The sequence below is a fragment of the Perognathus longimembris genome, chromosome 4, assembly GCF_023159225.1.
Source record: "Perognathus longimembris pacificus isolate PPM17 chromosome 4, ASM2315922v1, whole genome shotgun sequence".
NCBI classification, from domain to species: domain Eukaryota; kingdom Metazoa; phylum Chordata; class Mammalia; order Rodentia; family Heteromyidae; genus Perognathus; species Perognathus longimembris.
The window spans coordinates 53,528,853-53,550,331 of record NC_063164.1 but is presented as its reverse complement, the minus strand read 5'-3'; the positions used below and the strand labels follow the sequence as shown (position 1 = coordinate 53,550,331).

General features: G+C 40.5%; 2 protein-coding genes across 4 annotated transcripts in view; one reads left to right on the top strand and one right to left on the bottom strand.

Moving 5' to 3' along the window:
* The first annotated feature begins 1,952 nt into the window (after positions 1 to 1,952).
* Bbs5 (Bardet-Biedl syndrome 5) overlaps positions 1,953 to 21,479 on the top strand; it is a 44,055-nt gene continuing 24,528 nt past the window's right edge. For all 3 annotated transcript variants that reach the window (XM_048345282.1, XM_048345281.1, XM_048345283.1), the window contains exons 1-7: positions 1,953 to 2,072; positions 4,628 to 4,710; positions 8,728 to 8,793; positions 10,278 to 10,327; positions 10,432 to 10,559; positions 12,626 to 12,761; positions 17,678 to 17,773. In XM_048345282.1, coding sequence (XP_048201239.1) covers positions 2,014 to 2,072; positions 4,628 to 4,710; positions 8,728 to 8,793; positions 10,278 to 10,327; positions 10,432 to 10,559; positions 12,626 to 12,761; positions 17,678 to 17,773 — 618 coding nt within the window. In that variant the 5' untranslated portion in view covers positions 1,953 to 2,013. The remainder of the gene's footprint in view (positions 2,073 to 4,627; positions 4,711 to 8,727; positions 8,794 to 10,277; positions 10,328 to 10,431; positions 10,560 to 12,625; positions 12,762 to 17,677; positions 17,774 to 21,479) is intronic.
* Positions 11,634 to 12,081, bottom strand: LOC125350585 (U6 snRNA-associated Sm-like protein LSm6). Its single transcript, XM_048345284.1, has one exon. The coding sequence runs from the start codon at positions 12,079 to 12,081 to the stop codon at positions 11,839 to 11,841; it is 243 nt and encodes an 80-aa protein (XP_048201241.1). The 3' UTR covers positions 11,634 to 11,838.

Genomic DNA, 21,479 nt, shown 5'->3' with positions numbered 1-21,479 from the left:
CAGTGAAATTAAACTAAAAAGCCTGCCCACTTTCCAAATGGAGGTTAGGCGAATAACCCGAGAGTCTGAGAGTTTCAGATGGGGAGGAAAATGCATCCAGGAAGAGAAAAACAAAAAGATAAGCATGAGGCTCATTCTCTGAGTTCCTAGTTGGGTACTTGGCTGTTGGTAAATTAAGGAGATGGAAGGCCAGAATGTTCGGATAATGATAATGAGAAGGATAATTATAAAGAGTATTCAGGATAAGGATAATTATAAAGAGTATTTATAAAAATTCTTTTCTACAATTAACCACAAAAAAGCTGACATGATTAGAAGTAATGTACCACTGAAGACACACAGGGATCCTCAGACCACTCTTGGTGACTCTGTGGTTTAAAGAATTGTCCTGAGGGCTGGGAATATGGCCTAGTAGCAAGAGTGCTTTCCTCTTATACTTGAAGCCCTGGGTTCGATTCCTCAGCACCACATATAAAGAAAAGGCCAGAAGTGGCGCTGGGATCAAGTGGCAGAGTGCTAACCTTGAGCAAAAAGAAGCCAGGGACAGTGCTCAGGCCCTAAGTTCAAGGCCCACGACTGGCAAAAAAAAAAAAAAAGAATTGTCATGAATGGAAGGAAGGTGCCTTGAAACATTGGAAACGATGGTGTTTATTGGGTGCCAATTGTGCACATAACATTGTTCACTAGATACACCAAATATCTGCCCTTAGTTTTGAAAGCATAGGTATCAGCCATCCCAGAGGACCATACGGAGATAATCACAGGCAGGAGAAGAAGGTTCATAAGGAGGTTTATTAGTGGGGCCATAGTTCCCACGGGAGAGGGAGGTACATGGCATCTGCACCTTATCCAGGTGGCAGCTTCTCTCTCTGGGGGTAAAGGGGAAGTAGTTAGGTAGTGAACAGTGGTGGCTTATTAGGTGTGGGTGGATCTGGGGGCTAGTGGGAGGAGCTGAGGACCTGAGGCTAGGGAAATGCTAACAAGTTTAGGTTGCTCAGCGCTTGACAATTGAACTGAGACGTCAATGACAAGAAATCGGCCATGCAGAATCTGGGGACATGGCACTCCACACAGGGAAGGGGGCCCTGCAAAGGCTCTAAGCCTTTCTGCCTGGAGCCTATCCAGAAGGAGCAGGGCAGGGGGAGGGGAGGTTCCCAAGGTCTGAGGGCCAGATCAGCAGATCAGGCAGGACCTGTTTTGTGTTTTTGTTGTTGTTATTGTGCCCATTCTAGGGCTTGAACTCAGGGCCAGGTGCTGCGTCTGAGCTTTTTGTTCACGCCTGGCATTCTACCACAGCTCCAATTCCAGCTTTTTGATAGTTAGGACTTTCAAGGTAGGGTAGGCTTCGAATCATAATCCTTAGTTCATAATCCTTAGTTCATAATCCTTAGCTAAGATTATATGCATGTAATCTCAGGCTGTTGTTTTGTTTTTAGGTTTTTGGTTTTTGCCGGTCCAGGGGCTTGAACTCAGGGCCTGGGCGCTGTCCCTGAGCTTCTTTTGCTTAAGACTAGCACTCTGCCACTTGAGCCACAGCTCCACTTCTGGCTTTTTTCTGGGAAGTTCATTGGAGATAAAGAGTCTCGCAGACTTTTCTGCCCAGGCTGACTTTGAACCAGATCTCAGCCTCCTGAGTGGCTTGCAGTGCAGGCCTGAGCCACAGACAACCGGCTGGGCTGTTTTGTTTGGTTGGTTGGTTGGCTTATTTTGTTGTTCTTTAAGTAGACCTTTAAGTCTAAATCTCCTGGAAGTGTAGAAAAATAGCGGGAAGGGTGGAATGGCTAAAGGAGGCCAGTTTGGAGGCGAGGAAGGTAGGCCAGAGGTGAAGCCCCAAACTCTATCCCACACCTCTAGCCTCAAAGCGGCTTAGTGACGTGACAGCGCGTGCGCGCTCGCTGCAGGAAGTTTGGGTCTCGTTGCCTGCCGTAGACGTCCTGACGGGAGCCTGTTGCCGCGGAGACGGGGAGACGCTCAGGGCCTCCTCCACCGTGGAGGCCGCGGGCCCAGGCCATCATGTCGGTGCTCGACGTACTCTGGGAAGACCGCGAGGTCCGCTTCGACTTGTACTCGCAGTGAGTCTTCGAGCTTCTCCCTGGGCCCGGGGCCTGCGGAGGCCGCCGTGGCGCGGATTCGCGACCCGCGGGCGGAGCCTGGCGGGGGTGGGAGAGGTGGGCGCGGGCTGTGGGCGGCGCGAGACGCCGGGGCAGCCCGGGCCTCCGCGGGTTCGCGGCCAGGGAACAGTTCCATTCTGCGCTCTCCGCCCCTGGTGCCCCCAGAGGATCCTTCAGGACCACCCGGGGATGGAATGTTCCGACAACCAAGTGAACTGGGATTTCAGGGGGTTTGGGGTGGTTTCTTTTTGGGGGGGGGCGGTTATTTTGTGCCGGTCCTAGGACTTGAACTCAGGGCCTGGGCTCCACTTCTGGCTTTTTGGTATTTACTTGGCGATAAGAGTCTCATGGACTTTCCTGCTAGGTCTGACTTTGAACCACAGTCCTCAAATCTCAGCCTCCTCAGTAGCTAGGATTACAGGTGTGAGCCACCGGTGCCCTACTAATTGTACTCATAAAGGTACTTTGTACACAGCCCTTTAACTATTCTTTCTCTAACTGCCTTGTATCTGTCCTATGCTTAGAAACATCTCCGGGTTCTCTGTTGTCCACAGAATGGGGCACATTTATTTGGGGTTTTCCATTATCTGGTTTCTCTTTGTTCAACTATATTTCTCTCACACTGAAATCTTTGTTCTTCCCGGCCTCTTATCATATGCCCTAATCTTTCTGGATCTTGGTCTTTAATTATAGACATTCCTCTTTTTTCTGTTGAGTTCTCCAAACCCTACCCACTTTTAGGTCTGGCTTACTTCCAAGTGACCCTGCTCACCCCAGGCCACTGCAGAACCTTGAGTTCTGGAGGTTGTGTTTTGTGTGTGTGTGTGTGTTTAGGTGCAGCACTGAGGTTTGAACTCGGAGGCTTGAGCTTGTAAGGAAGGCCCCCTACCAATTGAGCCATGCCTAATACCAGCCCAGAGTTCTTGATTATTTGCAAATGCCCAAAACAGCTATTTTTTTTTTCTTTTTTAAAAAATGTATTTATTGTCAGTGATGTACAGGTTACAGTTTCATACATAAGGCAGTGAGTACATTTCTTAACAAACTTGTTACCTCTTCCCTCATTTTTTTTCCTTTTTTGTCAAAATGTGGTACAGGGGGGTTACAGATTCATATGAAAGGCAGTGAGTACATTTCTTGTTCTGTTACCTCCTGCCTCATTTTTCCTCCACCTCCCAAGCTCTCCCCCTCACTTTTCTCCCATCTTCCCCCCTCCTCAATTTCCCCTTCCCCATGGGTTGTACAGCTGGTTTACAGCATATGGTTTTGTAAGTATTGCTGTTGCACTGGTTCACCTTTTATCCTTTGTCTCTCCATTTTGATGTTCCCTTTACCTTCCCTAGTTTCAATAAATACATATACAATACCCAGGGTACCAAAATCAAGTACAGTGACATCAGTGGTAAAACCCTCGGGAGAAAGACAAAAGAAAATGGCATAATTTCACATGGTACATTGCAAATAACAACAATAATAAACCACTTATTTCCATAACTTGGAGTTCATTTCACTTAGCATCATCTTATGTTCATATGTACATAGCTATCGAGCTATTGTGATCTTCTGCTAGGACTATCCTAGACCTGTGCTAATTATTACCAATGAGGAAAAACATATATTCTATGTCTCTTCAGGTCTGGATCACTTCACTTAGTATGATTTTTTTTCCAAATCTTTCCATTTCCTTACAAATGGGGCAATGCCATTCTTTCTGATGGAAGCATAGAATTCCATTGTATATATGTACCACATTTTCTTTATCCATTTATCTACTGAGGGGCATCTAGTTTGGTTCCATATTTTGGCAATGGTAAATTGTGCTGTGATGAACATAGTTGTGCTGGTAGCTTTAGTGTGGTCTTGCTTGTAATCCTTTGGGTAGATGCCCAAAAGTAAGGATGCTGGGTTGTAGGGGAGCTCTGTGTTTAGTCTTTTGAGGAACCTCCATACTGCTTTCCAGAGTGGTTGAACAAGTTTACACTTCTACCAACAGTGTAGTAGCATTCCCTTTTGGACACATCCCCTCCAGCATCTGTTATTATTAGTTTTCTTGGTAATGGACATTCTTATTGGGGTGAGGTGGAATCTCAATGTCGTTTTGATTTGCATTTCTTTTATAGGCAATGATTTGAGCACTTCTTCATGTGCCTCTTGGCCATTCTCATTTCCTCTTCAGAGAAGTCTCTCTTTAGGTTTTTAGCCCATTTATTAAGGGGGCAGTTGTTTCTGTAAGGATTTGTTCTGGGGGAACTTAATTTTTTGAGTTCTATGTATATTTTAGATATGAGGCCCTTGTCTATTGTATGGCCAGTGAAGATCTTCTCCCAATGTGAGGGCTTTCTATTTATCTTGCAAGCTATGTCCTTTGCCGTGCAGAAGCTCTGCAGTTACTATCAGCTATTTATATGCCTATATATGTCTCTTCTTCGTATGCCTATATGTCTCTTCTTTTCCCTAAGTAGATTCTAAGTGGATGGAGTTTAGTTAAAACATTAACACTTTTGTATTTATTTTAGACAAATGAAAACAAGACCTGGAGAAGTCCTTATTGATTGTTTAGATTCTATTGAAGACACCAAAGGAAACAATGGGGATAGAGGTAAGCATATTTCTAATGAATTTTATATTTACAAATACAGATTCTTATATGAAATACAGATTCTTATATATGAAACAGCATCATATGCAGATGTAATCACAGAAAAATTAAACCCACAGGGTTTTCTTAGACTTAAATAAAACAAAGAGTAGCCTTTAAACTTCCAGCCAGAGAACATAGGTTCTTCCTCAACTTCAGTCCATCTCTGACATCAGAACTTTTCTTTATCCAACGAAACTGTTAAGACTCCAAGAGGAGCCCTATTTTCAAGTGTCATGGGATAGTTCTGATCTGACTCCCCAAAAAGGACTTGGGAGCCTGATGCCAGTTGCTACGACTGTAATCCTAACTACTCTGGGGGCTGAAATCTGAGGATCGTAGTTTGAAGCCAGCCCAACTGGAAAGTCCACAAGACTCTTACCTCCAATTAACTACCAAGTGGCAGAGTGCTAGTCCTAAGCATAAAAGTTCACAGCAGGGGAAAGAGGGAAGGGGAGAAGAAGGAAGAGAAAGAAAATGAGCGGCAGAAGAACCTGTTGTCACTGCCAGCTCTGGGCAGATCCTTTCAGTGGCTAGAGCCTGTCCTTATAGGAATGCTTAGATCATTTCTGAAATGTTTTCTGGCATCATTCAGGCCAAGGTGAGGGTGAATTTTGGAGGTGTGACAGCAAACATAGTCTTGGTTTGTGCCTTGGGGGTGGGACAACAATTCCACTGTCACAATGGCTATATCTTGCTGAAATCTGAATTAACTTGAAGAAGTCAAGAAAAATTTGTGGTGTTTTTCTACAGATTGGAAAAAATACTTAATGTAACAGACAGTCCTTCAGTATAGACAAAGACTGGTGGGTAATAGATCATTTTTGATTTATCAAATATGAGTAGAGAATACTGCACTAGTACTTTGGAGGAGAGAGGGAGGAAAACATTCTCCAGCCAAAAATCTACATCACAGTGCCTGAAACCCTACTTTTAGTGGGGAAAAAAAACCCCACAAAACTATTGGATATTTATGGGCATGTGTGAACACAGAATCAGAAACCTCTATAAATGAAACTATAGCAGTATCCAAAGCTTCTGGGCTAAAAGGAGGTCGAAAAGAAAAGAAAAATCTTGCTTTCCAAACATCTGTCTACATTCCTTCCTAGCCATTTGAAAACAACTAAGTTAAGATGCTGTTGGTCTAGGAGCCCCTATTTTAGAACTATAAGTACCCTAGAAGATTAGCCTGTTTAAGCCAGTCAACTCCCAAGTATACTGCCTGAAATGATCAGATTAGCTTTTGCACTGAAACCACGTGAGAATCAAACAGGGCAGTGTTTGGAAGATTAATATTATGGAGATTAAAAGAAACAGGGACAGCAGGTGAGATAGAAAAAAATCCAGGCCTGAAACACCAGGTTTGAAGCTATAGGAAGAGAAGTCCTTTAGGAGAAAAGAGGTAGCATAGAAATCCAAGAAACTTCATCAAAGATCATCAAGAGAAAAAAAAATAGATGTGGTTGTTCCAGGGATACTGTAATAGCATTAAAACATTAGTAGATATTCTGTGTTTGTAGCCCAGTTGTACAGACAAAATATTGTCTTAAGGAAATAATAATCCAGGGACTGGGAATGTGGCTTAGTGATAAAGTGCTTGCCTAACATGCATGAAGCCCTGGGTTTAATTCCTCAGTACCACATACACAGAAAAAGCCAGAAATGGTACAGTGGCTCAAATGGTAGAGTGCTAGCCTTGAGCAAAAGCTCAGGGACAGTGCCCATGCCCTCAGTTCAAGTCCAGGACTGGCAAAAGAAAAAAGAATCCAATGTATCCATAGTTTGTGCGTGCGCATGCGCACGCGCACGCGTGTGTGTGTGTGTGTGTGTGTGTGTGTGTGTGTACTAGGATTTGATTTTAGGGCTTTGAGCTCTCATTTTGCTTCCCACTCAAGGATGGGGTTCTACCACTTAAGCCATATCTCCACTTCTGATTTTTTGATAGTTAATTGGAAATAAGAGTCTCATAATCAATCATCATATCTCAACCTCCTGAGTAGCTAGAATTACAGATGTGAGCCACCAGTACCTAGCAATATATAAAAAGTCATAAAAGTTAGTTGCAAAACATTAAAGTATAAAGCTTAGCACCATGGTACACAACTGTAGACCTACCTACTTTGGGCTCATTTGAGCCTACAAGTTCCAGACAAGCCTGGACAACAAGGTCCCATCTCAAAATAATTAAAATATTAAAAAGCATAACAGCTCCTAACATTTTGAATGTTTACTATTCGCATGAAGTAACTCAGAAACAGAGTTTGATTAAGTTTTCCAAGATCACATAGCTAAGTGATGAGCTAAAGTACTTACTTTGCTTCCTGAATCAGTAAGATGACATTATTTGCTTCTCAAAAATCTATAATCCTAAACTTGACCTCAACTCTATTCCCTCCATTACTAATGGGTCTAACTCTGAATTGCTTGGTCTAGCATCGAAGAACTTCTAGCTGGTCCATTAACAATCTTTTCTGGCTGTGCAGCTATGTTACATTTGTCCTTCCAGGTCTAGCACCTTGTTCTACTCCTTTCCCCTGGACCTGGAAAGATGGCTTGTTTTGCTTACATCAAAAGGTTCTTCCTGGGCAGAAGATCAAAGGGAGGTGTGAGAATCTTCCTGGGTTCTCTCTGAATGAAAGGCTGGCGCTATGTCTCTTCTCTCTATAATGTCAGCTTCAAGGGCTCTTGTTCCTTCCAGGTTATGTTAACTGCTCTGTCCTTTGGGTCTGGGGAGGTAGTAGGTCTGCTGACTCACCTATGATTCTGACATTCCATCCATACTTGTAATAAGTCCATCTGCAAATAATCTTCATTGTCCTCTTTAGGCGCCATCTGTTTTCTCTTGAACCTATCATTGATGCAGTGCTAAGTCCTCTGTGATGTGTAAACCACACATATGTTCTATCCATATTGGGTTACTTATTATTTGCCAAATAGTATGTAATTTCCTAAATTTTCCCCTAAGATTGCCTTCCTTTTAATTTTAATTCTTTCAGAACCTAATTTCTATCCCAACTCAGTCCAATACTCCTGTAGGCCTAGTTTATTATCTTTTAAGTAATTATACAAAGGGGTTGCCACTCAACCACTCAGTATGTGTGTACAACACATCTTGGTCACTATCACCCCTTTCATCATTCTTTGCCAGGTTTTTCTGATTTTAGGCATATTAGGTTTCAAGGAAGAAAGAGTATGGTAAATTACTCATAAAAAGAATCCTGAAGGAAGTGGAGCTTTGGCTCAAGTGGTAGAGCACTAGCTGTGAGCAAAGAAGCTCAGGGATAGCACTCAGGCCCTGAGTTCAAGCCCCAGGACACACAAACACACATACACATATCCTGTGGTTATAATTTGTTAGATAATTGTATTTAACAAAGTTCAGTGTGTTTTCTTATTTCAAGATTTCTTAAAGCTATTGTAATGTGCAACTATATTGTAAATTTCTGTAACATAAAATTTACCATAGGACTCTTTTGCTCCCTTCTTGGATCATCTGTACTACAGAGCAGACCATATAGGGTCCACCATTCTACAGGATACACTTTGAGAAATTAAGTGCATCTAACCTTGTACTTTTGTATGAGAACATCAGGCTGTTGCTAAGAATGAAAAGTGCAAAGCCTTATAGACTTCCGCCTTTTCCACTAACTAAATTGGGTATATAAGTATATGGCTAATTTAAACGAAAACTTCTAAGATAGCACTCTTATGGCAGGAACTAGTGTGTATATGTTATTTTAGTGAGTACTTTTATAATTATATTATACCGTATGTCCACATATGAGCTGCTAGGAATTAAGGGAATCTTATAACAAAACCAAGCTATTGTCCACGAATACCTGAATCCTTTCTACAGCTGTCACTTGTTAGTACCTAGAACAGATGTACAGAAAAAAGTTTTGCATCCCCTTCATTCTGTACTGCAGATATGGATCATTTCTTAAGCTAATCAATTTCTCGTCATTTGTTTGCTTTTAGGTAGACTCTTAGTAACAAATTTAAGAATTATCTGGCATTCTTTGGCATTAATTCGAGTCAATCTTTGTAAGTATTCTCACTAGATAAACCTCTTAAGGAAAAAATAATCTTTCATCAAGGAAGTTGGGTGGCAGATTTTAATATAAAAAGGCTATACTATGGCTGGGCATTGGTGGCTCACACCTGTAATCCCAGCTACTTAGGAGGCTTAGATCTGAGAATTTAGGTTCAAAGCCAGCCCAGTCAAGAAAGTCCAAGAGACTCTTAATCTCCAAGTACCTACTAAAAAAGAAAACAAACAAACCAGAAATGGCTCTTTGGTTCAAGTGATAGAGCACTAGCCTTGAGCACAAAAGCTGAGGAACAGGGCTCAGGCCCTGAATTCAAACCCCAGGACCAGCACATACACAAACACACACACACAAAGCTATATTATGAAATACATAGAAAATTGATTTTTAAAACCTGAGAGACTGACCTAAACACAGACTGCACCATAATACAAAAAAATGGCTTTTTCTTGCTTTTTAGCCTCCCTATTCTGTATCTTGCACATATACATATATATATATATATATATATTAGTGCTTTTTACAATTAGTGCTTTTACAATGAATGGTTTTGTTTTGTTTGTTTTGGCTTGTCTTTGACAGCTTGCTATAACCTTTTTTCAAGAAAACCAAAAGGAAGATTTAAATTCTAATGAAAATAGTCTTCATTATTGTAAATTGGTATCACTTTTTAATACTATTTTTTTTTTTTTGGCCAGTCCTGGGCCTTGAACTCAGGGCCTGAGCACTGTCCCTGGCTTCTTCCCACTCAAGGCTAGCACTCTGCCACTTGAGCCACAGCGCCGCTTCTGGCCGTTTTCTGTATATGTGGTGCTGGGGAATCGAACCTAGGGCCTCGTGTATCCGAGGCAGGCACTCTTGCCACTAGGCTATATCCCCAGCCCCACTTTTTAATACTATTTTAGATTATCCAGTAAGACTTTTTCTTTTGATGAGGGGTGCCAAGATTTTCAATAAATAATGCTATATGGGTTTGAGAAAAGCATATACCTTTTTTTCTGGGGTTATAAGTAATTTTGTTTGTCCAAAGAGGCAGAATTGACTGGTTTAACTAAATTTGTAAGTCACAAAAATTTTTAAGTTGTATTTCTTTTTTTTCCTTCTCTTTCTTTCCTTCTTTCTTTCTTTTTTGTGCCAATACTGGGGCTTGAACTCAGCATGTTGTGCTTTTGGTTGGCTGTTTTGCTCAAGGCTGGTGTTCTGTCATTTGAGCCATACCTCCATTTCCAGCTTTTTGCTGGTTAATTTGAAATAAAAGTCTCTTGGATTTATCTGCAGGGACTAACTTTGAACCTGAATTCTCAGATTTCAGCCTCTTAAGTAACTAGGACTATGTGAGTGAGCTACTAGTGCCCAGCTGAAGTTGGATTTTGTATATGTCTAGTTTTTAAAACTAAAGTTCTGGATGTTTTTTACAATAATATTTTTCTCAGTTTACTTTATCATGTTCTTTAAATTCTTTGATTTTTCTTATTTTAGCTATTGGTTACAACTGCATATTGAATATTACAATAAGGACTGCTAACTCTGTAAGTCTGAGAAATCTTAATGTTTGTTTTGTTAATGTTTGTTTGCACTTTAAATGAGAAATTATTCTTCAAATCTGAACTTTTAAATAAATTTGTTCTTACAGAAATTACGAGGTCAAACTGAAGCTCTTTATATACTAACAAAATGTAACACTACTCGCTTTGAATTTATATTTACAAATTTGGTTCCTGGAAGTCCTAGACTTTTTACTTCTGTGATTGCAGTACGCAGGTACAGTAATCGTTTGTGGGTAATTATATATTTTTAAGTTCTGTGATATAAAGATTTAGAGGACAAAGTTTAGAAGTTATTACAATATCTTTTACCAAGATTCACAGCAAATATCCTGAAGCTACTTAGGAGAACACATTATAATTCAATAATCTCTCTAAAGGAATTTATGAAACATGTAAGACACCAGACATGTTAGTGCATACCAATAATCCCAGCACTGAGAAGACAGTGATAAGGAGGATCGTGGTTTGAGGTCAGCGCAGGAAAGTTTGGAGCCCCTTCTCAACTCAGGAGGCATGGATCAGAATGTTGAAGACCCTAGCTGGAAAATGCCTACAGGAGAAAGTGACTAGAAGATGGCTTAAGTGGTAAAACACTTGTCTTGTAATATATGAAGTTCAGAGTTAAAATACCAGTACTTCCAAGAAAGAAAGAGAGAAGGGAGGAGGGAGGGAGCAAAAAGGGAGGGAGAGAGTCAGAGTAAGAGAGAGGGGGAGAGAGAGACAGATCTAGGCTAAGATGACAAGAAATATAATTGTTTTGATTTATATTTCATATAATTATACCAAATGAAAGAAAAAACAAAATTAGATCATTTTCTGCTCTAAATGTTACCAGTATTTCTCAACTTCAAATTCATTTTATTTTTAATTTTGTTGATGATTGTAAAATTTATATAAATGTTTAATTTTTTTTTTTTGGCCAGTCCTGGGCCTTGGACTCAGGGCCTGAGCACTGTCCCTGGCTTCTTTTTGCTCAAGGCTAGCACTCTGCCACTTGAGCCACAGCGCCACTTCTGGCCATTTTCTATATATGTGGTGCTGGGGAATCGAACCCAGGGCCTCATGTATACGAGGCAAGCTCTCTCGCCACTAGGCCATATCCCCAGCCCAATTGTTTAATTTTTTACAGAGGTATAATTTATGTTGGCATAAAATTTTACCTCTCAGGTTCTAGGATTACAGATGTGCACTACCATAGCCAGCTGAAAAAAAAATTTTTTTTTTAAATAATCTTGAAGGAAGAAATCGGTTTTGGTATTTCTCTTAATTCTTTTTAGCATTTTGTATACTGACACATGTAAAAAGAAAATGAAACTTAAATGAGCAATTCTTTACAAGTCAATCATAATTTTATATACCTTACTCATATATCAGGGAAAAAAATCACCATTATGAAAACTGGACAAATTATATCACAAAAGAACCCCATAAAATAGAAAAACATTTCATATAAATTACATCTAAATATGAAATGAACTGCTTCCTGGGTGCCTTCACATTCTTCTCTTCTGGGTGCTGATGTACAACACATTGTTTCCTTGGAAAAATGCATCCCTATATTTGTTCTTCAGCTGTCCATTTACATATTCCTCTGTCTGCTCCAGGGTTATGTTCATGTAGCCATCCAGGCAAGCCAGGACCCCTTGACAATCTACTCCAGAATTTAATTTTACTACAACTGTCCATCTGATGATTTGCTTTAAGAAGTCACTGGGGGTTTGCTTCTGTAGACTCATTTTAACAGTCTTGGAAAGCAGGAAACCTGAGTTCTAATCCCAGCTCTGCTACTTATTTAGCTGTGTGACTTGAGTTATCAGTTCATCTCTCGTGGCCCCAGGTTCATCTCTGGCACCTCCAGCGCCTCCATGTCCCATGCTCCGAAAACCCTGAAAAAAAATTTAATTTGCGGGCTGGGGATATGGCCTAGTGGCAAGGGTGCTCGCTTTGTATACATTAGGTCCTAGGTTCAATTCCCCAGCACCACATATAAAGAAAATGGCCAGAAGTGGCGCTGTGGCTCAAGTGGCAGGATGCTAGCCTTGAGCAAAAAGAAGCCAGGGACAGTGCTCAGGCCCTGAGTCCAAGGCCCAGGACTGGCAAAAAAAAAAAAAAAAAAAAAAATTTAATTTGCTATAATTATTTGAATGAAGTGCATAAGTACTAACATGTATGTGTGTGTTTTATATATATATGTATATGTATGTATTATTAGATAAGTAAACATAGCCTAAGAAAACCACATTTTCAGTTTGGATTAGCCTTTTGTTTGTTTTTTTATAGGGCATATGAAACTTCTAAGATGTATCGCGATTTCAAATTGAGAAGTGCACTAATTCAAAACAAGCAATTAAAATTATTACCACAAGAGCATGTTTATGATAAAATCAATGGTGTATGGAATTTATCCAGTGATCAGGTATTGTACAAAGGACTAATGAACTTTTGGAAACTGTTTTTTGGCAGTCATTTTTTTCATCCATCAAGTTCTTACAATGAAAATTATAGCTCTGGATAAATTAGTGTTATAGCTCTTGATATGAAGTAATATTCTGGTTTTTATGGCTTTATGCTCTTTGCAGCAACCTCAATTCTGTATAGAATTGAGAGCTACAGTGGATCTTTGAGATATCTAGTTCACTCCTTCACTCTCATACTTGAGAAACACAGGCCTGCAAGCATTCCGTAGTTTCATATGCATAGTTTGTCTCAAATCCATACTTCTCTTTATACTACACAACCCTCAACTTCTTGGTAACTCACATTAATAGAAGGAGAACCACAGTGTAAACAGTCACAGAGTCTTCTAATTTTGTTTGGTCTTCTTACAGCCCGTAGGTTTGTTAGAGAGAATGTCACTATGTAATCAACCTGGCCTCACACCTGAAATCATACTGCCTCTGCCCATCATAATGCTGGGATTATAGGCATGCACCACCATACCATCATGCTGAGATTTAGTCTGGTCTTTAGAGAACTATGCATATTATTTACTGACTATTTTTTCAGACAAGATCTTGCTGTGTAGCCCAAGGTGGCTTGGAGCTTGGAATCTTCCTGCCTCCGCTTCCCAATGCTGGCATTACAGCCATGGTTGGCTTTGTCCAGCTCATTTGGTGACTCTTAAGTCTACCATTATTGTTTTTCATTTTCTCTTTAAATTATAATCAGTTGGAACATGTGAATAATTAGAAAAACTTCTCTCTAGCTTTCAGGCTTTGTGAGACTGCTAACCTCTATGGAAACACTATAGTATTTTGGAATATAGAACTTTTTTTTGGTAGTCCTTGGGTTTGAACTCAGGACTTTGTACTTGGTAGGCAGGTGCTCCATTACTTGAGCCACCCCCATCCCTTTTTGCCTTATTTTTCAGGTAGGGTCTTGAGCTTTTGGTCTAGGCCCAGTTGCAGACCATTCCTCCTGCCAATGACTCCTGCATAGCTGGGATTACAGATATGTGTCAACCTCACTGGCTGGTTGAGATGGGAATATCACTACTTTCAAATTACACACACATACACACACACACACGTATATATATATTTACACATACACCTTATATATATTTATGCTTTTGATAAAAGGATATATATGAATATTTATAACATACATTATATAATATACATTAATGATATAGTATGTAAGATATATACTATATTTATATATAATGTATATAAGATATATATATTTATATATTAAGGATATATTATATATAATCTATTAAAAACAAGGATGTTACCAGGTATGGTGGCACAAGCTTGTAATACTCACTACTTGAGAGGCAGAGATCTGGGGATCAGCATTCAAGACCAGGTACAAGAGTCCTGAGACTCCCATCTCAACCAGTCAGCCAGTGCCTGGGCAAGGTGGCATGTGCTTGTTATCCCACCTATGGGGAAAGGATCATGGCCGAACACAGTGGTGCAAATGCCTGTTATTCCCGGCAACACAGAAGCACAAGTAAGAGGTTGAAGCCCAGGCATAAAGCAGGACTCTTCCTAGAAAATAACCAATGCAAAAGGTGCTAGAGGCATGGCTCAACTGATAGAAGACCTGCCTAGCAAGCTTAAGACCCTGATTTCAACCCAGGTACCACCAAAAAAGAAGGAAACAAGGATGCTGTTATCAACCTAACTTAAGTTTATGAAAAAATAATGAAATATGACCTCACATTATTTTAAGAAATATTTAGGAGCGGGGCTGGGGATATGGCCTAGTGGCAAGAGTGCTTGCCTTGTATACATGAGGCCCTGGGTTCAATTCCCCAGCACCACATATACAGAAAACGGCCAGAAGGGGTGCTGTGGCTCAAGTGGCAGAGTGCTAGCCTTGAGCAAAAAGAAGCCAGGGACAGTGCTCAGGCCCTGAGTCGAAGCCCCAGGACTGGCCAAAAAAAAAAAAAAAGAAATATTTAGGAGCTTCACAATTCTGTTATCTAAATGAGAGGAAATAATGACATAAGGAATTAATATTTATGAATTTAGACTTTGTATTGATAAATTGGACAGGAAACAATGGCTAAACTTTTTGCACAGTAATTACTTACATGATAAGAGTAGGGGAGAAATATTTATGTGCTGTAATGTTTGGGGGGTTTTGTTGTTGTTGTTTTGTTTTGCCAGTCCTGGGACTTGGACTCAGGGCCTGAGCACTGTCCCTGGCTTCTTTTTGCTCAAGGCTAGCACTCTACCACTTGAGCCACCATACCACTCTGGCTTTTTCTATATATGTGGTACTGAGGAATCGAACCCAGGGCTTCATGTATAGGAGGCAAGCACTCTTGCCAGTAGGCCATATTCCAAGCTTTGCTATAAGGTTTTGTTTATTTATAATTGAGGAATAGGTAATCTTTTTCTGGCAGTACTAAGGTTTGAACTTAAGTCCTTGTGCTTGCCAATCAGGCACTTTACACTTGAGCTGTTTGCTAAGTCCTACTTTCTTTTCTTTTTTCTTTTTCTTTTTCTTTTCTTTTGGCCAGTCCTGGGGCTTGGACTTAGGGCCTGAGCACTGTCCCTGGCTTCTTTTTGCTCAAGGCTAGCACTCTACCACTTGAGCCACAGTGCCACTTCTGGCCATTTTCTGTATATGTGGTGCTGGGGAATTGAACCCAGGGCCTCATATATACGAGGCAAGCACTCTTGCCACTAGGCCATATCCCCAGCCCAAGTCCTCCTTTCTTTTATGATAAAAACAAAAGCAAAGGGCAGTTTAGAGAAGAACCAACTATACCTCAAAGGGTGAGACAAGCACTTGGAGTAAAGTCTGCAGCAGCTTGGTGTTTATCAGTAAGTAGAGGTTACTAGATGTGAAGAAATCAGGGCTTTCTCCTGTGGCCATTCCCAAGTGGTATAGCCACTGAGCACAAGATACCCAGGAGTGGGAAGGTCTGTGCCTGTGCATTGGCATCTCCCTGCCTTTCTACTTGATTCTCTTTGTCTTTCCCAGTTTAACCTTGAAATGGGGACTGGGCACTGTAAGGATACAGGACCATTATCTTAATCTATTTATATTTATCTTAAACCATTATCTTAAAACTATGGGCCATTTTGCCTTCCCAAGTGCTCAGTAATCTGAACTTTTTCAGATATCTGGATGGTGAAGTCAGTCTGATCTCAGCTGACAGAGGGTGATGTGGGCACTCAGGTCCACAGTCTCACTGTCAGGACACAAGAAAGTTGATTTGGATCAGGCAGAGACACTGCTGAGAATGTGGCCTTTCTGCTGTCAAACCAGCAGAACTATGGTAGTCACAAAATGACATGGCTGTATATTATCCAAGGGTGAAAGATGCTGTGGGAAGATGTTAGGACTGTCTGAGGATGATGATACCCTAACCTGGAGGTGAGAAGTTGAGCAAATATGGTAAAAATTGAGACAAATAATAATATTAGGAGCAGGGAACAGTAGGTATGGTCAAAGGTATGCTCTGTATGACCATTTTCTCCAAATTGGTTAGGTATTGCTTTGTCAGGGTAAGAAAGCCATTTGTGCTTAAGGGTAGGGATAGATTCACTTTGCCTCTTGTCACAAGAAGTTTACCTGTCAGACCTGTTTCCCTAGGAATCTAAGGTGACTGAAATGACACTGTAGAGACAGAATGTTTGCAGGTCCAGTGAAGAGTTGGCTTCTGGGCTGGGGATATGGCCTAGTGGCAAGAGTGCTTGCCTCGTATACATGAGGCCCTGGGTTCGATTCCCCAGCACCACATATACAGAAAATGGCCAGAAGTGGCACTGTGGCTCAAGTGGCAGAGTGCTAGCCTTGAGCAAGAAGAAGCCAGGGACAGTGCTCAGGCCCTGAGTCCAAGCCCCAGGACTGGCAAAAAAAAAAAAAGAGTTGGCTGCTTTCTAGCAAAAGCACTTGAGTATCTATTACAAACCCCCTTATGTTTAAACATTTCTTACTCTTGGGTGAACTAGGATGCAACAAATCTATTTTGTATGTTTCCAGGCTGTGGATTAACTTGTATATGAGTAGAGGATAATCTTTAAAGGCTAGAAAAAGCCTGGTGTTCAATCCTGAAGATCATACCATTACAAAGCAGAATACAAGAACTACAGAGGGAATTTGCCTTCTGTCAGAAGTGCTTGGAAGGGCATTTATGCCAATAACCGCATAAGAATCCTTTCTCCATAACCTCTCAGTTTTTAGTTACTTTTGAAAGCACTGGCACAAGTCACTACATTTTTGCTGTTGTTTTTTAGATAGGGTCTCACTCTGCAGATCAGGCTGTCCTGGAATTTGGTATGTAGACTGATCTCAAACTCATGATCCTCCTGTTTCTGCCTGTCAAGTACTGAAATTATAAGAATGTACCACCATGCCTGGTAGACTCCATTTTTATTCTGAAACCATCCTCTAGTGTCTTCATGTAGTTCCAGAGAGAATGGTCTCTTCCATTGAGATGGAGTCTCTTGGACTTTTCCATCTAGGCTTATGTGGAACCATCATCCTGAAACCTAGCCTCCTACATAACTAGAGTGACAGGTCTATATAACACTGTTGGGTGCCCGCTGTGCCCAGTGTTGGATTGAGAAGAGGTCTTGCGAAAAATGTTCTGCCTAGCTTGGCCTCAAACCTTGATCCTCCCATTCTCAGCCTAGGATTATATGTGTAAGTTTTAACTATACTGACAGTTTAATGATAAATGATTCTACATTCTAGACTCACATCATCTAATTATTCTGCCATCATATTGAAAGCATTTATACTCCATAATACTCAGTTCTTACATTTATCTGCTGCTGTGATATCAGAATTATTCTGAGTTCGAGAAAATAAAGACTAAGTGTCCAAGCAAATAATCGATTTATGTTTTATTACTGTCTTTTGCAGGGAAATTTAGGAACATTTTTTATCACCAATGTGAGAATTGTGTGGCATGCAAATATGAATGACAGTTTTAATGTCAGCATCCCATATTTGCAAATTGTAAGTACATACATTTTGGTTACTTAAGTGTATAATAACTAATACAGTTAATAAGCAGTCAATAGGACTGTTGGAGTTAGATAAGTTCTTTCTCTTTCCCATTTTTATGTGGCAGTAGTTATTAGCTAAGAACATACTTTTAAAATTTTGATACTTTATCATTCTACTAGAAAAGACTTAACTATATTTATATTTATGGAAAACAGCATCATTATTAACTTAGTACTAAAAAAGAAATGCATTCGGTTCTACAATTTTAAATAGTTATCTAAGTTTTTTTTATTAGATTCTGATCAAAGGCCTTTAGCCACTAAAGTTTTCTGCAACCTTTCCATGGGGCAGGTAAGTGGTGATTCCTTTGGTTTGGCCTTAGCACACTAACTCATATACTTGCCATTGATTTTACATATCACTTTCTGCTTCAAACCCTTTTTAAGCCAGAATGAATCCATTGTCTTATGAATGACCTGCTTTCATTCTATTCAAATAGACTGCAACAAAACCACAGGTTTAGTGAAAGGAATCAAGATGATTTTTAGTGATAATACTTTCAGCTTAAGTTCAATTAAAGCTGCTAAAATTTAGAATAAGAACTTATTACATCTGAGACCAGGCACTGGTGGCTCAGGCCTGTAATCCTAGCTACTCAGGAGGCTGAGATCTGAGGATCGTGGTTCAAAGCCAACCTAGGCAGAAAAATCCATGAGACTCATATCTATTTAACCACCAAAAAACTGAGAGTGGAGCTGTGGCTCAAAGTGGTAGAGCCCTAGCCTTGAGCAAAAGAGCTCAGGGACAGCACCCAGGCCCTGAGTTCAAGCCCCATAACCAACAACAACAAAAAACAGTAAGTCTTACTCTGCTGCTACTACTGCTGGATAAATATGTACTTTGGTGAAAAAAATAGTAAAAACAATACATGAAAGAAATTACTTACAGAACCATAGGGCAACTTAAATGAAAATAAATGTTTATTGAAAATCCTGTGAGGTTATCCTATGATACTAATCTTTATTGTAGAAATAAGTAGTCTTAAAACTAAGTGAAAACAGCCATCCCAGAACACCATTCAGACACCATCATGTACAGGAGAAGCTATATAAGTAGGTTTATCAGAGGGGGTGATATGATCTATCCAGGGGCATTGTTGTAACACTAGGGTGAGAGGTGGGACATACCCTGTATGCACAGTTAGGTCTGGGCAGAGAGTGGGAATGGCAGCCTATCCCAAAGAAACTGGCGGGAGACCTGGGAGAGACAGGGTAGAGCTCAGGTTAAGTGGTGGGCATTCCTGTGGTGCAACTGGGGGAAGATACAAGCTGCTCCAGGAAGTGAAGAGGGAGGGGCTGAGGACCTGATGAGGGAATGCTAACACTAAGCAGTCTTATTAGTCCTTACTGAATAGATACAGTATATGTAATATCTAGAAGATACTTTTTTTTTTTCCAGTCCTGGGACTTGAACTCTGGACCTGGGCACTGTCTCCAAGCTCCTTTTGCTCAAAACTAGTGCACTAGCATTTGAGTCACAGCTCCCCTTCTGGCTTTTTCTTTTCTTTTTTTTTTTTTTTTTTTTTTTGGCCAGTCCTGGGCCTTGGACTCAGGGCCTGAGCACTGTCCCTGGCTTCTTCCCGCTCAAGGCTAGCACTCTGCCACTTGAGCCACAGCGCCGCTTCTGGCCGTTTTCTGTATATGTGGTGCTGGGGAATCGAACATAGGGCCTCGTGTATCCGAGGCAGGCACTCTTGCCACTAGGCTATATCCCCAGCCCCTGGCTTTTTCTTTAATTAAGGAACCTTATAGACTTTCCTATCCAGGCTAGCTTTGAACCTCAATCCTCAGAGCTCAGCCACCTGAGTGGCTAAGATTACAGGCGTGATCCACCTGTGCCTGACTGAAGATGCTATTTATTCAAAAAGAATTCTTGGGTGATATCCAAAAAGAAATGTACTTTCTACCTGACTTATATAACTATAACCTCTCTGTACATCACCTTTAAAATAACAAATTTTAAAAAGAAAAAATCTTAGCCTATGAGATTAATAATACTTTGCAAAATATTTCCAAGCCTCTTTTTTCCAAACTAGTTTGATTTCTAAGTTACTTTAAAGTATCTTAACATTTAAACAAATGTATTTATTGTCAAAGTGATATACAGAGGGGTTACAGTTTCATAAGTAAGGCAGTTTCATAAGTAAGGCAGTTTTATAAGTAAAGCAGTAAGTACATTTCTTATCCAACTTGTTACCGCCTTCCTCATTTTTCTCATATCTTCCCCCCTCCCCATTTCCCTTTCCCTCCTCCCCATGAGTTGTACAGTTGGTTTACAGCATATAGTTTTGTAAGTATTGCTGTTGCATTGGTTCGTCTTTTATCCTTTGTCTCTCCATTTTGATGTTCCCCTTTCCCTTCCTTAGTTCCACTAAATGTATATACAATATCCAGGGTACTAAAATCAGTTACAGTGACATCAGGGATAAAACCCTGGGGAAGAAAGACAAAAGAAAAAGGGCATAATTTCACATGGTATGTTGAAATTAACAACAATATATCTTAACATTTCTTTACTCATTTGCCAGATACTAAACACCACCTCTTTGTTAAGGGCCAGAAATAACAATCCTGAATCAATATACCATTCCTGCCATTAAGGAGCTTTCAATGTGGTGGAGAAAAGCAACACATAGAGATCAGTAGGAAGAAAATTATTTCTGGCCATCCAAAGAAATTCAATTTGTTTTATTTTACTTGTTGTTCTGAGGATCAAAGTCGGGGTCTTGTGCATACTGAGCAGGCATTCTACCACTGAACTATACCTCTAGCTAGAAATATGGAAAATTGTGATTTTATTGTATTTTGTGTGCTAAAACTTACCTCATATAACCTCTCTCATGCCAAATAATTACCGATTAGTAAACAACCATGTGCTTTCTGTTACTCAAATAAAGTATTTTTGCTGTAGTAGTTTATTCGGAATAGAGCAGCCAAAATGTGGCCTCTAGAGTGAATTCAGCCTAACCAAAACAGCTTGCAATCTGATACTATACCAGATTGTCTCTGCAGTAGTCATTCCCTAACTTCAGCTCTACACCTCAGCCATGGCTCGACTCTTTGTGTGCGTGTGCGTGTGTGTGTGTGTGTGTACTTGTTGCTGTTTCTCTTTTACCCGCCTGTATCTCCTAGTAACATTATCTGCTGATGACAGCAAAGGGTGCCAGTGTTCTATGGTTCTGAACTAGGAACTCTGAATTCTTGGTGGAATGTAAAGTAGTTAGATGAAAGGCCAGATTTTCATGAGAATTACCACTAAAGTCTGTCTCTCTCCCCTTTTTCTCTGGAAGTGTGATATGCCATCAGCTGCCACAGAAGACCCATCTCCGGGCTTTGGTCTGCTGGGATAATATTAGGTCCTCCAAGGTTTTCCCTTTCTCAACCAATAAGTGGTTTTTGTCTCTTTGTACAGCCCCTACTTGCCATTGCCTCCTCCCTTTTCCCAGGCTCTGGAGCCACTTCCCATCTCCTGCTCCTTTGTTTAATCCTCGTGTTACATTTCCAAGCTCTTGTTCATTACATCTAATTATGTCTTCCTGATTCCTGGTGATTGGTGTTCATAAGTTTTTTGTGTTTTTTTTTAAATGGAGGGCTGAGGTATATCTCTGTGCTAAGAGAACTTGCCCAGTGTGTACCAGGCCCTGGAGCACCACAAA

What these genes read in the sequence shown, in the direction of transcription:
- LOC125350585 (XM_048345284.1), bottom strand. Translation starts at nt 12,081, where the DNA reads ATGAGTCTACAGAAGCAAACCCCCAGTGACTTCTTAAAGCAAATCATC.